The sequence below is a fragment of the Ovis canadensis genome, chromosome 20 (genome assembly GCF_042477335.2).
Source record: "Ovis canadensis isolate MfBH-ARS-UI-01 breed Bighorn chromosome 20, ARS-UI_OviCan_v2, whole genome shotgun sequence".
NCBI lineage: Eukaryota > Metazoa > Chordata > Mammalia > Artiodactyla > Bovidae > Ovis > Ovis canadensis.
In genome coordinates, this window is record NC_091264.1 from 66,549,194 (window position 1) to 66,564,307 (window position 15,114).

General features: G+C 46.9%; 1 protein-coding gene across 8 annotated transcripts in view; it reads left to right on the forward strand.

The window, feature by feature from the left end:
* The window catches only part of EXOC2 (exocyst complex component 2), a 123,903-nt gene that overhangs the window by 38,529 nt on the left and 70,260 nt on the right, over positions 1-15,114 (forward strand). For all 8 annotated transcript variants that reach the window (XR_011251323.1, XR_011251321.1, XR_011251322.1 and 5 more), the window contains exons 6-11: positions 991-1,115; positions 2,305-2,385; positions 10,141-10,286; positions 10,417-10,498; positions 11,226-11,328; positions 14,447-14,565. Coding sequence is in view for 5 of the 8 variants with exons in the window: in XM_069563873.1 (XP_069419974.1) it covers positions 991-1,115; positions 2,305-2,385; positions 10,141-10,286; positions 10,417-10,498; positions 11,226-11,328; positions 14,447-14,565 (656 nt within the window). In the remaining 3 variants the exon portion in view is untranslated. The remainder of the gene's footprint in view (positions 1-990; positions 1,116-2,304; positions 2,386-10,140; positions 10,287-10,416; positions 10,499-11,225; positions 11,329-14,446; positions 14,566-15,114) is intronic.

Below are 15,114 nucleotides of genomic sequence, written 5' to 3' on the forward strand. Positions count from 1 at the left end.
CTTGACTTAGAATCAGCAGAAGGTGCACACGGGCCACCCACTTACAGGGCCCCTTGTTCCTGCTGCCTAAGAGCCTGCCTGACCTCTGGGCGACAGCAGGCCTGTGGCTCGCATGCAAGGCTAGCTGGAGCACTCTGCTGTAGTAGAAATGCTTGACTAAATGGTTTATTGTTTGAAATTGGTATCCTTGAAACACCCCAACTTGTTAAAATACATCTTAGAAGAAATTCTTCCTTCACCTATTGGGATCAAAACCATCATAGAAAACAAGAAAAGTTGGTATACAGTTAGAGTAAATTTGGCCTGGTAAATTTAGAGCAAATGTCTGAAGTCTGTCTTTGGGGAAGATGGTTCTGATTTCACGGTATAGATGCGCTTCTCTTACCAAAAGTCAGGATTGATCTCCAGTCTCTGTGTAGTACTGTCTTGGCACTCAAGAATATAGTGAACAATTTATAGCCAGATTTTCTTAGCTTCAGTGGTAATGAAACTTCTGAAATACAGAGGCCAGCCGATTTTTCTCTGCTTGAGTTATCAAGATGAAGTAGTATGGTCTGTTCAGTCATGTAAATTTTGAGCCGACCCCCATGATTCCTGTGAAATCACTGTTAATGGTGGGGCCTGGCTGCGACGTGCATGGAGTGGACGTCCAGGGGTCCTGCCACCCACCCCTGTGTGGTCCAGGCCTCTGCACCTGGGAGATGCTCTTCAGAACTCCTTACCTGGCAAACCCTGTGTTGATTTGGGTCAAGTGTAAGCACATCTGCGTGTATAGTCACTTCTCAGGGGTCTGACACGTGAGGGTTGTGCAAAGCTGTTGTACAGCCGCTGTAACTTCGGCATCTGTAATGTGCAGAGGGTTAGATCTGGGAAAGACTTTGAAAGCACGGTCTCATCTGGCTACATACTGTGTTAGTCTGTGTCTCTCCAGTGTAGCTTCAGGATTTTACAACTAACGCATTGTCTTCTCGTGGCTTCATTTCCCTTCAGTTTTGAACAACTCAAAACGGCGATCACCCACCTGAAGAGACAGGCCAACAAGAAGAGCGAGGGCAGCCTGGCGTACGTGAAAGGGGGGCTCAGCACTTTCTTTGAGGCACAGGACGCCCTCTCAGGTAGGTAACCCTCGGTGTCTGCTGGGGCTTCCCCGTTGACTGCAGTCCTGAGCTTGCAGACGGCTAGCAGGCGGTGGTGCTGGGGCTGTGTGCGTGGCTGTTACCGTGGAGAGAATCTCCTCTTTGCGACTGAACGCTGTTCCCATGCACACGGCTCTATGTTCCCGATTTACAGGCGTGAAAGCAGGCGGAGGCGTTTGTCATCTGCCCACGAAATGTGGGCCGGATGGGGTGAAGCTGTTGTCCTGGGATCGCGCTGCCTTGGCTCAAACTTTGGGTTTGCCTGTGTGACCTTGGTCAACTTGTTTAATTTCACTGAACCATGGTTTCCCGTCTGTGAAACAGGAGTAATGTTAGGACCTCATCCCTGGCTTCTTACTGGATGCACATCGTGTGTTGGAAGCTCACTGTGGTGTCTGCCTAAGGTCACGTCTCAGTGACGCTTACCTTGCTGTTTTTATTACTTTAACTGTGTCACAGTTTTGGATTTCATATTGTATTTTAGAGATTTACTTTGAAAATTTTCTTAGTGATTCACTTGAGGAAACCTGATTTGCTTTTAAAACTTCCTCTCATTAGTAGGTAAAAGTTTTTACATATAAATTAATGATTTCCTGATACTTTATCAGAATCATTCAGACATATATAAATACTAGCAAAAAAACTCTGATGTAATTTGCACGTCGACAGATTGACGTGTTGGTAGATATTACTAGAGATTTCTTGAGAACCTCCAGGGAAATACAGACTGAGTAGAACATGAATAATATGTATTTGCCATGTTATGTCCCACGGCTGAAAGTAAATATTTTGAGGTTGATATCAAGTAGCAGTATTTCTGTTTTGTAGATGGTGAGACTGAGAAATAAGAATGACTTTCCTGTGGCCAAATGCCAAACATATTAGTAATTTAAGCTTATTTTTCTTTCTTTAATTCAGTCATCTTTACTCCTCAGGCTTCATGATCAGGTGGCTAAGTACATGTATTATGTACTGTTTTAATAGCATTAAACTACCGTGACTTAGACAGGTGTCTGCTGGTTATGTTGCAGAGTTTTTGTGTGTTTGTGCTTCTTTCTAGCAGTGAAAATAGAACCATTTTTTGAGCTGTTTAAAAATGTCTTTTTTGACGTATCATTTTCCCACCCATTAAAATAGCCTACATTTTAACTCGGTGCTTTTTTTCTAGCTATCCATCAAAAACTAGAAGCGGATGGAACAGAAAAAGTAGAAGGGTCCATGACACAGAAACTGGAGAATGTTCTGAACAGTAAGTTTTGTCCCACTACCCAAACTTATTTATGGACTTTATAACAAGCTTTGATTCAGTTCTTGGACCTTGTTTCACAGAATAAGGCAGTTAAGTTGTATTTTGGTATTTATTTCTGAATAGTGATTTAATGAGCATAGAGGAGAATAAAAATGTTGGAAATGAATGTTCTCTTTCTGTTTGCATTTTATTTATGAGAAATCGTCATTTGAGAGCAAGCCAGTGTGCTGCTTAAAAAGTAAAATTTGCTGCCGCAAAGGAGACCAGTGCATAAATGACACCATCAAAGGTAAAGAATTGCTGTGGCGGCCGCCAGGGCCATCGTTGACCAGGGACGGAGAGGAGTGTCTCCGAGCATCTGCCGGCGGCAGCACGGAAAACATCAGCTGCTGGAAGGGCAGGCCCCGAGCTGTCTGTCTGTGTGCCATGCCTTTTTCCAAAACAAACTTAAGATAGCTGCATTCTTGAGTGCTTCTAACTCTGAGACATTTTGTAAGAATTGTAGGCCAAGAGAAACTGATGCATGGAATTCAAGGCTCTATCCACCTCCCCTTCTTTGCTGACATATGAACTTCCAGCTACTTACCCTACAGATTTAGAAGAAACTCAGCAGATAAATCAGTCCCTGTTATAATATTAGTGGCTTGAAACTAAACTGTTGTCTTCACGAACACAGTGAAACGCTTGACAAGGAGCAGTGGTGTCCAGGGGGCTCTCCTTGTCACGTGTGAGCATGTGGAGCACACAGCTTCACCAGGAAGTTGGGTTGAGAATAGCTAGGGTACTGAAGACCCCCAGCATCGGCCCTTTAGGGATGCTGTAATGTAGGGCTGTACTAACAGGTCAGTTTTGCACTTCTGTCTTAACGTAGTCCCATCAGCAGAAGTTTCTGAGCTTTTTTGTAATGACCTGTTCATAAACCTTGGGATCTCTGATAATAAGTGTTTTCTAGAAAGAAATTTTAATTTGATATAGGCTTTCCTTGGTAGTAGAATTTGAGTACTTCAAGTTCATCTCAAAATTTATGAGTTTTACAACACTTTAAATATTTTTCTCTCTGTTTTTTTGTATTACTATCATTTTGCCTTGAGATTTTACCTCATTTCTTTTTCTTGTCTGAGTATCAGGTCACCAGCTTTGTTCAAATGAATATAGTCTGAATTCAGCCCAAACAAGCATTTACTAAATCTGTTTCTGTATTAACATAGTCAGACATTTTAAAGGGTTGAAGGCTATTTTCTACTTGGGGATGCTATTTTCCCTGGGGAAATTGCCATCAAACCATGATATCTGTTTAAAAAAAAAAATGATAGCTAACTTTGAAAAGGTGATTTGTGAGAACAAGCTGGCTTAGTAAGTATCTCATTGTTTCAGTAGATGAAAATGGATATTTGTTAATGTCGGAAAAAATTAAGATCTGTTTCATGCTGAGGCCCAGCATAGTGTATAACATCACTTTTTTCAGCACTTTAGGTAATTCTCCCTTGAGACTTGTGGTAGTAAAATTTGTAAGGGAAATTGTTTCAGTTCTATTCCTTTATAAGCACAAACTTTTTCTGGAAATGTGTCCTTTTAAATTTCTACTGATGTTTGCTCTGTTTTGAGTAAATTGGCTTACCATGAATGTCGCTTCTCTGAGAAGCCCTTTGCGATTCAGGACTTTCCGGGATGAACATTTTCTGTAGAATATATTCCTTTGTAACAGTCCCTTTTCCCTAGAGATATTTTTCTGTCGGCTGTGTGCTGGTGTTTGCTGTCGTAGGGGAAGCTTGTGGTCCAGGTGAACTCGGCCAGCTTAACGCTGATGTGCCCAGTGTCGTGCTGGGCCGGCGTCCAGTGCAGAGCTGGGGGCATGTGGCTGCCGCCCTCAAGCAGGTCCCGGCCCAGAAAGTGGGACCTGATCACTGCTCTTGAGGAGCTGTGCAGAGATTATACAGGAGTATGAGCACCATCTGGGGCATGATCACATACTAACTTACGTGTGCTTTTCCTGAGTTATTTTAAATGAAACTTCTTAAGATTTGGGAAACCCTTCTCACTTTAAGATTCTGAAGGGTGACGTTGGCTGTAAGAAATTCAGTCCATTTGGTTCAGAATTTACCAGTTTTGAAACCTTTCACTGAAATGCTTGAAAACATGTTCTCACTGATGCATTTCTCATATTTGCTTTGATATTCAATAATTCCTTCTTAATTTCAAAGCAGTGATGTAATGACGACTGTTGATTTCTGTGGAATCCGCAGTCCTCTGTGTGTGCCGCCTGTTGCAGGAGAGTACAGCCACCCTGTTCAGTACTGCTTCTGTGTCCAGTGATGACTATTGATTTCTGTGGAATCCTCAGTCCTCTGTGTGTGTTGCCTGTTGCAGGAGAGTACAGCCAGCAGCTTCTGTGTGCAGTGACGGCTGTTGATTTCTGTGGAATCCGCAGTCCTCTGTGTGTGCCGCCTGTTGCAGGAGAGTACAGCCACACTGTCCAGTACCGCTTCTGTGTGCAGTGACGACTGTTGATTTCTGTGGAGTCTGCATTCCTCTGTGTGCCGCTTGTTGCAGGAGAGTACAGCCAGCAGCTTCGGTGTGCAGTGATGACTGTTGATTTCTGTGGAATCCACAGTCCTCTGTGTGTGCCGCCTGTTGCAGGAGAGTACAGCCACCCTGTCCAGTACCGCTTCTGTGTGCAGTGATGAGTGTTGATTTCTGTGGAGTCTGCATTCCTCTGTGTGCCGCCTGTTGCAGGAGAGTACAGCCAGCAGCTTCGGTGTGCAGCGATGACTGTTGATTTCTGTGGAATCCACAGTCCTCTGTGTGTGCCGCCTGTTGCAGGAGAGTACAGCCACCCTGTCCAGTACCGCTTCTGTGTGCAGTGATGAGTGTTGATTTCTGTGGAGTCTGCATTCCTCTGTGTGCCGCCTGTTGCAGGAGAGTACAGCCAGCAGCTTCAGGGGCTGTGGAGATGTAGCTGTTGATTTCTGTGGAATCCGCATTCCCCTGTGTGTGCCACCTGTTGCAGGATAGTACAGCCACACTGTCCAGTACTGCTTCTGTGTGCAGTGACGAGTGTTGCTTTCTGTGGAATCCGCAGTCCTCTGTGTGTGCCGCCTGTTGCAGGAGAGTACAGCCAGCAGCTTCGGTGTGCAGTGACGGCTGTTGATTTCTGTGGAATCCGCAGTCCTCTGTGTGTGCTGCCTGTTGCAGGAGAGTACAGCCACACTGTTCAGTACTGCTTCTGTGTGCAGTGATGAGTGTTGATTTCTGTGGAGTCTGCATTCCTCTGTATGCCGCCTGTTGCAGGAGAGTACAGCCAGCAGCTTCAGGGGCCGTGGAGCTGTAGCTGTTGAGCACTTAAAACATGGCTAGTGTCACTGAGGAATGTAGGTTTTAATTTCAGTTTCACTTTAAGTAGCCCCATGTGCCCGATGCTGCGGGTTAGATAGCGCCGGTTGCAGGGAGAGACGGTGTGACCTAGGTGTCGTGGTTGCAGCTGTGACTGCCAGACCTCTGTCCCTCAGCCTGGCCAGGGGCTGCTTCTGCACCCTACAGGTGCTCAGCTCTGCAAGCTGGGAAGCTTGTTCTGTTATCTCCATTTTATTGATGAAAGAGCTGAGGCTCAGAAAGACGCCGTGTGTTCCCTGAATCACTTCCCGTAGTGAATGGCATTTGGGTCTGGAGGCCTGGCTCCGAGTCTGTGCTGTAAACTGCGGACGGGCTGTGCTGGGTTGGAGCTCGTGGCTCTCGGGGCCCTGTGTCTGCACCGCCTGGCGTCGGTTCTCGCCGGCTTCTGGCTGCCCACCCCCCTCGCTCACCAGTTACGGACGCCCAGCTGCCCTCGGGGTAGAGTCACGCTCAGACGCTGAGCGTGCCTGTGTGTGGCCTCCGCGTCTCCCAGACAGACGCTCGCAGGAGGGCGGGGCCTGCAGAGATGACTGTGCACCAGCAGGGGGAAGCGGGGTTCAGAGCCCATCAGCTGGGCTGCAGACAGGCACCAGTGGGGCGCCGTCATGTGTGGGAGCCCCAAGGAGCTCGGTGAGGGTGCGCGTCCCCACGGGAACCAGGAGGGTGTGACGAGGGACTCACCTGGGATGCTTGGGACATGGTGGACAGGTGTGGACACGAGGGTAATTGTTTGTCGGAGCCCAGAAAGGGTGCCTGATACATGCTGCAGATTTTATGACGAGAAGAGAAGGCAGGCTATCTTGATAATGTTGTATACAAAGAAATTAAGTACTTGAGTTTTCAGTGTTTCTAATATTTTATATTAATAGTGTACTAAATGAAAATTAGTTTTATTGTTTTTTCTTTTTTTTTCAGTTTCTAACCAACAGCAAGTTTTTAACATTTCAGCAAAAATTTTAGAAGTCACAGAATAAGCGTCATCTTCCAATTGTTAGGATTGTTTGCTCCGCTCAGCTGCGCGATCCCTGATGCGGTCCTGCACACGCCTCTGCGCTGCCCTGCCCTCCGTGGGCCCACGTGCGTCCCCGGTCAGGGAGCCACTGCGGTTCAGTAAGCAGGAAACGGGGGCCCACGTGATTTCCCCTGGGGGCCCACGTGATTTCCCCGTGGGGCCCACGTGATTTCCCCTGGGGGCCCACGTGATTTCCCCTGGGGGCCCACGTGATTTCCGCTGGGGGCCCACGTGAAACAAGGGAAACAAGGGGTGCAGGAAACAAGGGTGTGCTTGTGAGGAGCTTTCCATGCAATGTCGTGGAGTTTGTCTGTTCTGAGGCTGCTGGTGAGCCCCGGAAGGATTTTAAATAAAGCAGTCACATTGTGGACTTAAACATGCTGCCATTTGTTGGGGATGGACTGGAAGGAAGCTGGGTGCAGACAGAAGAGGAGCCAGGGAGAGGCGTGAGCGGGGCCTGAGGCTGGTGGGGGCTCGGCCCCAGGCGGGCTGGAGGCGAGCACTGGTGGCTCAGAGGCCCCTGGTCAGCCCGCGTTGCCCTGTGAAGCCTGCCTGTCTGTCCCTCTCTGGGGATTGTTAGGAGAAGCAAGACACATGGTAGGGTGCTCAGCCTCTTTGTGTCAGGGTCTTGCTGTGAGTTTAACTGTACGTTGAAAAGTTTTCCTTAACTTTGGTTAGCTTTCCTGTTCCGGGGGTGAATAGCTTCACGGGTCGGGGGGAGCCCTAGCTCCCCAGGCAGAGACGTGGGTCGCCGCCGCCTGGGCTGCACTCTGTGCCTGGTGCGAGCGCCCTGAGCAGGACCCCAAAGAGCTCGAGTGTGCTGACAGGCAGGCTCGAGGCAGCCAGGCACCCCGGAGCTGCACGCGCTCTTGGGGTGCGACGGCCCCTGGCGCAGGCTCAGGCTTCCCCGTCGCTGAGGACCTCAGATCCGGGGCCGCGCTGCAGTGGCCCGTCTCCCCATCTTGTCCTCCTGCTCTGTTGAGAAGCATGTGACACGGATATCGTGTAAGTTCAAGGCGCGCCACGTGATGGCTGGGCGACCATGTGTGACACCTCGTGTCACGCCCGGGACTGGCGCCACGTGGAGTGCCGCACGTGGCCTGTGGTGAGAGGGCGCGAGGCTTTCTCCTGGGGCAGTGCTGCCGTCCCCACCCGGCTGCCTGCAGTGGTGTCAGCTCCGTTCCTGAGGCCGCCCGTCCACCCCTGGCCCCGTCTGCCTGCCTCCAGGAGTGGGAGCCGTGCGCTGTCTGCCTCTGGCTGCCTGAACGTGGAGCCCTCCAGGCCCATGCCGGTCGCCCTGTCTGAGGCCGAGGGACATGCCACCGCCCTGCCAGCCCAGCTGAGGCCTCTGTGCTTGCTGTCTGTGCTGGGGGTGTCCGTCCCCAAGAGCAGGGCACACTGTCCCTGCGAGGGGGAGGGACGGCCTCCAGTCCGGACGGGCCTGGGGCTGCTGTGTGCGGTGGGGCTGCTCCAGGGCGTCCTGCCTCAGCTCCAGGAGCCAGCCTGTCCTTTACTTCTCAGTTGCCCCGCAGAATGAAGACCTCAAGTGCGGCTGGTGAGCTGCTGCTGCTTTTTATCTGCTTGCCCAAATCTTGGCTTCACTGCTTCCATTATTTTCTTACTGTATATAATCGTCCAGTTACCAGTTACGAGCTCCCAGAGTTTTGTTGTGAATACAGTAAAGTTCACGACAGAATGATAATTCATGGACAGTGTTTTATAAATTAAAATAATAATTTCATAACTTAGAATTTGTGCATAAATTAAAGTTTTATATATGCTGTATAATTAGAGTTTGATAGGTTATAATTTCTGCCTCTGTGATTTCGGTATTAAATGTTTATATTATTCAATTTTAAGTGGATTTTCTACCTGTGCTTGTTTTTGTGCTTTTTAGGAGTGTTTGAAATTATCAGTTAGTATTGTTTCATCGTCTTTAAGATAAAGAAAGTCTGATTTTGATGTTTTGTACTCCTTCATTGTAGAGAAAGTGCTTGAGGATCTAACATTCGCAGCACACACCTAAGTAATCAGCCTTTAAAAATATTCAGTCCTCATTCACAAATGTATTCATTTATGAAGCCTCAATTCATGAAGTCTGTTTCTAAATGATAAATGCTTAATAATAAGCATTCCAAGAAAAACACTTTTTAACCTTAATCAGATTTCCAATATTCATTTACTCATCATTATATGATTTGGTGGCAATAAGGGAATATATATATTTTTCTCATAGCAGAAATTTAGTATTCTGCGTTAAATAACGTGGTGAAAATAGCTATACTGACAAAGTTTATATATCAGGCCTTTAAAATTTCAACAGAATTTAAACATTATTTAGATAAAATAATTATGTTGCAAAGACGACTTTTAACACACTCAGGCCACCCACAGTGTGGACTAGAAAATGTGGCATGCCAGCCACCCAGCGAGACGGAGGTCATTTTTTTCATCTTTGCTTAAAGTATAGTCACTAGACCAGATAATGTAGAAACTTTATATGAGCAGTGATCAAACAGCCAAAAAGAGTTTATCCTTTTTCTCTACTTTCCTTGTGACTAATTAAAATTAATTCACAAGTTGAAAAAGCCTAAGTATTTTTATATACAGTAAATTTTGTTTTAGATAAACATTTATTAGTGATTCATATAATTTGAGGCCTTTAAGGTAAAAAAATACATATATATGTAAATATAAAATGTCCAGTGTGTGTATCATTCTAAGAAATATTAAGCTGGTTTAAGAACTATTCATTAACGATGGTGTGTTAGAATTTGATATTTTAAATTGCTTATGTAGTTTTTCTGCCTGCTGCATAGATGATTTTACACAGAAATAGGGTTAGATCTAAAATGCTTCTTGTGAATAACTTTTCTGAAAAGTTTTTCTTCCTTTTTTTTCTAATTACTGTGAATATATAGATACTGAATCCGGAGAAGTTAACTAGCGTACTTGTGTGTGCACACACCGTGTATATGTGTGTGTGTTTTAACCTATTATCTGAATTAATGAAATGACCTAAGGGTCCATAATGCTGTAAAAGTTAAAAGAAGCTAAAATAAATGTAGATTCACATTAGAGAATTTATTTGGGCCTGGTAAGTATGGTTATTCTTAATTGGATACCATTAATTGGTATACACATATGAAAAGACTTAGCAAGCAAGATGGAAATTGTGTTTTAGCAAACTTTAAAAAAATAAAAACTCCAATATAATTGACTTTTAGAAAAGTGTGCTGAGCTTTATAAAATCAAGGATAATAGCAGTCTAACATTTCGTTTCTTTTGTCCAGTTGCACATTTCTGACTAAAATTAGTTCTTATCTAAATTTCTTTTTCTCCTTTTAAAATAGGAGCAAGTAACACTGCAGATACATTATTTCAAGAAGTCTTAGGTCGAAAGGACAAGGCAGATTCCACTAGAAATGCACTCAATGTGCTGCAGCGATTCAAGTTTCTTTTCAACCTCCCCCTGAGCATCGAGAGGAACATCCAGAAGGTACGGTGCCCGCCTGCGCGCCTGTGGGCACGGGGGTCTTACGCTTTAAAGAGCTGTGAAGATGCTTTTTATCTTAACCGAATTAATTAAACTTTACTGACAATCTCCAAAATGTTTCTTTATTTTAAAGGGTGATTATGATGTGGTTATTAATGATTATGAAAAGGCCAAGTCACTTTTTGGGAAAACAGAGGTGCAAGTTTTCAAGAAATGTAAGATTTATTACTTTAAGATTTTCTACTTTGCTTTTATCAGAAAACTGTGGAATGTATTTTGCAAAGAATGTTTACGTGCATTTTAGCTTTTGTTTATATGGTGCCCTTTTTCAAGTGTAAGATGGGTACTTCAGGATAACATAGTGGAATTTCTTACTGACCTGGAGAGAGAACTGTAGGATGGGTGGACATTCTTTGATGCTTGATAATTGTGATGCTACTTAGGTCTTTTTTACTGGAAAGAATTGTTACAGATATTTTACAGAAATGGAAATCTACATTTTATTCTTCCCTCTTTAGAAAGACTAATAATATATTTATGAATTCTAGCCATACTTTAAGCTAGTTTTGAAATTATCTCTATGGTAGAGTCATAGAAAATAAAAGCAAAAATGCCTATTACCTGGGAGAACTATCACAGGACTCGATTAAATTTGTAAAGAAATTCATAAGGACCCAGAAGAGTTTATTTTCAGTGTGATAAATTTACGTGCACAGTGGGGGGGGGTGTGCACGCACAGGCTCACACAGTGCAGACCAGTGAGTCTGGCGGGCACACACACCCTGTAACCCGAGTCCTGGAGAGAGCGTCTTCATCGCTGGGGCAGTTCCCCTCCTGCCTCTTCTCAGTCAGCCCCTCCGTCCCGCACAGCCAGTCTGCTTTCCGTACTTCGATTTTAAACTTTCATTCTGTAAATCATGTAATTCTTCCCTTTTTAATCAGATTATGCTGAAGTAGAAACACGGATTGAAGCCTTAAGAGAATTGCTTCTGGAGAAGCTGCTTGAGACCCCGTCAACTTTGCATGACCAGAAACGTTACATAAGGTAGCCTGCTGCGAGAGCCTTAACGAGTCACATGTGTCGGGGTGACGCCGGACCGTCCTGAGCTCGTTCAGAGACTCGGGGAGACTGAGAGAGCGATGAGATGGCAGAAGGGAAGACAAGCAGCAGAAAGAAGTTTGGGGACCCATGTAGGTCACCCGGTCTTGTATGTATTCAGAGACTGGGGAGCAGTCGCCCTTTAAAGGCAAGAGAATCCTGCCGGCTTGGACGAAGGGAAAGCAGCCTCGTTGCCCCTCTCCTGTCCACAGGGTCTAGCCCGGCTGGGGGGGCTGCTCCCTGACTCGCTTCGGGGGTGGTGCTGTCCCACGGGCCCCCAGTGCGGCAGGTGGGGCAGGGCTCGACAGCTGAGGGTTCTGAAAGCTTCCAGGCTTGAAAAGGAGGTGGGGATGCCGACTTGGAAAGGACAGCAGTAGCAGCAGAAACGTTGACCCCACAGCGTGGTGGGAACCGTGTTGCTCGAGAGGGAGGGAGTTTTAACGTGGGCAGGCGTCAGGAGCTGGGATGCCGGCTGCCCCCCAACAAGCCACGCGGTCGCCACATGGCACCTGGTCACACTTGCTCCACAGGTGGGGGCCTCTGGCTGTCTGCCTTCCCAGCCTGTCTGCTTTTCTCTAAGTGTCCCCAGAAGAAAGCACACACTGAGGGATTTTTCTGGCTTGTAGAATCATGGAAACTTAATGCTGCTAATTAACTGTGTGTTGTTAGCCAACTGCTTTTTTTTTTAACATGTAAAGTAACAGAGTCCCAGGAAGATTAACCCGTCATCTAGGATACGAAGCTGTTGGCGTCTTGTCTGTGTTCTGCCATGCTGCCTCACTAATAATTACAGTTATTCTGTTACATCTCCTGGTAGGAAAATGATGTTAAACCTTATCGAGTGCAGGATTTCTTTATGTAGTGAATTGCCGTTGTGTAGATAACTCATGATAGTTCCCGTGACCGGTTAACCTACTGGATACCATTTAAAAGATAGTGATATTAGAAAAGGTTCTTTTAAATGACCTATTGCTTTATTCTCTGTCCTTTCAAAAGGAAAAGAACAAGAATGTAGCTGAAAATGTCAAGTAATTAATTTACTTCTCAACCTTTATTTTTGACACTTTGAGACTACATGGAGCAAGTTATCCTCCTTTTAAAATTAAGGGTTTAGTTATTAAAGAATAGGAAACACGTCACAGCCACGCCAGCCATCTGCTGGAGTCTGGGATCTGTGACGAGCCACCCTGTGAGCACCAGGTGGGGGGCGGGGCGCTCAGCTCGAGCGCCAGCAGGGCTGCGTGTCCGAGCCCCACACTGGGAGCTGTGCGTGGCGTGAGCATGGGCGCCCCCGTGCCGCGCAGGGGCTCAGTGCTGACTCCGGTCCGAGGCACCCTCACAGTCTCCTCTCCCTGCTCCGCTGCTGCTAGCAGCCTGATCAAGAGGCAGAGTGCCCGTAGCAGCGCTCCTTTCCATTCCAGTGCGATTCTCTCCTTGGTCTTTGCTAACAGTCATGTCCAAGTATGCCTAACAGCTCTAACCCTTAACTTTTAAAATTTTGAGTCTGTGCTCACCGTAACTAACATTCCTTACCTTTTCCCCACTAAAAAGCCTTTTTAAAATGTGTTCTTTGGTAATGAAGTTTAGAAGGAAATAGCAATAATCCGTATCAGATTCTAAGCCAAGGTTTTTGAAATGATACTACATGTCTTTATACCCTAAAAGAAGAGAAAAGTTACTGAATTAAGCCATTTACCAGGGGAAGGAGAGCCTTAGCACAAGTTGTACTTTTGAACTGAAACACTGCAGAGTTTCTGAGACAACAAATTTATCTTTCTTTATAAACTCTTTTGTGTGATACCCATTGACAAGATGGTAGAGAGAGGATTATTCTTAATTTCGGAAGGACTGAAGAGCCTTAAATTTGAGGGGGCGCTGAGCAGAGGGGCGTCTTGGTCTCCTAGCCGTGCTGCTCCACCCGTGCCTCAGAGAGGAAGGCGGGCGCAGGGGCGGGAGGGTGCTGAGCTCACTGCTGGTGTGGCTCTGAGGGTGCTGTGTGAGCCCAGGCGTCAGGAGGAGGCGCTGCAGGAGCCTCGGGGGCCCACACGGCTCCTCCTGCCTGAGGCCACAGCCTCCCCTCCTGGAAAACCACCGCCCGCTTCGTCCTGGGGCGGGGAGGGGGTTGTTCCCGAATGCCAGGTTTTGTTTATCACTGACTTGCTTCTCCTCTGGTTAACTGCTGGTTGAGAAGCCTGAGTGAGGAAGTGCTCGGTGCTGAGGGACCTGGGAGAGATGCCCAGGGGTGTCCCTGCGAGACGTCACGCTTGTCACCATTAGTGACAGTTTATTCTTAAACGAAACTTCAGCCCCAAGACAGTAGACAGCTCAAGGTTTGGAGTAGTTTTAAGACAGCAGGTCCAGCTTTGGGAGTTGATTCGATTTGCTTCAGGTTGCTGTATTTACGTCTTTCCTGAGGGCTGAGTTTTGAATATTTGTCAGTTTTTCAGCAGAAATCTGCTTCAGTTGTCCATCTGGGTTGGAAACCTTCACAGACAGATAAGACTTTAAATATTTTTCAACCTATTTTAAGACTAAGAAAAATGGCGCCTCTACTGTATGTTTTTGAGGACTGTCTCCTCATGAATCAGGGTTTAGACTTACAGGCCAGTGTTTGCTGTCACCAAACCTCTGTACTGTGGTCTGAATCTCAGCTGCCCTGTTGGGAGCATATAGAAAGCAGGGTCACACTGCCATCTGGTGGCTGTGAGTTTCAGACCAGAGAGGAAGGTCACCCGGCGGAGACCCTGCTGGCGTTTCCTGTGCCGCCCAGAGCTGAGCAGGCGCACCCTGATCAGGACACTGCGCGCCATCTCTGTCACCGTGGTTGGCTTTTTATAAAGTCCTAGCGTTTAAAATGTACTTTCATTGTTAACTGCATGCAAAGAAGTTTGAATATGTTTCATTTAGAACCGGAATATTAAAGAGTAAGTATTGACTGCTTTGCTAGTTCACAGAGTTTTAGGCATCCTTAAAAGCTATGACTTTAAGACATGCTAGCTACCATTTTGACCTTATGGCTGAGCAGCAGAAGCTGGCTCGGTCAGCCATTGCCTTGCTGTTTCAGGCACCTGTCCGACCTCCACGCGCCTGGCGACCCTGCGTGGCAGTGCATCGGGGCCCAGCACCGGTGGATCCTCCAGCTCATGCACGGCTGCCGGGAGGGCTGCATGCGGGACCTCAAAGGCAAGGCCCTCCCCACCCCACCCCCACTGTGAGCACCCTGCCTGAGCCAGGGACGGAGAGGCGTGGGGTAAGCCTCAGCACGCCTGCCTTGTGCGGACTGGCCGTGTGGATGGAGCTTTGGGCAGCGGATGGTAACCCCAGCGGGAGTGTCATGCCGTATAGGGACGGTGCCCGTGTCCGTCAGCAGGAGCGTGTGCTCGTCACTCCACCAGCTGCCTGTTGAGCTCTGCTGCACACCAGGCCCTGAGCTAAGTCCAGGGGTGCAGACGTGGGCCCTGCCCTCACCTCTCAGTGACGCTGGGTTTGGAAGGAGGGTGAGGCAGTGTGGGAGTGAGGCTGGCGCAGAAGGGAGGCCGCAGGTGTGTGTTAGTCTGTTGTGGGTTAGCTGGCTTGGCTGTGAGTGTTCTCCAGCTGTGAATCAGGTTTTTTCTATTCTTAATGTTTAGGAAAACCCAAATATCTCTTTTCCTGATGCCATATCCAACCTCCTCTCGTGTCGTTAATTATTTTATAGTTTTAACAAGTGAAAACATCAAGCAGCACGCACAG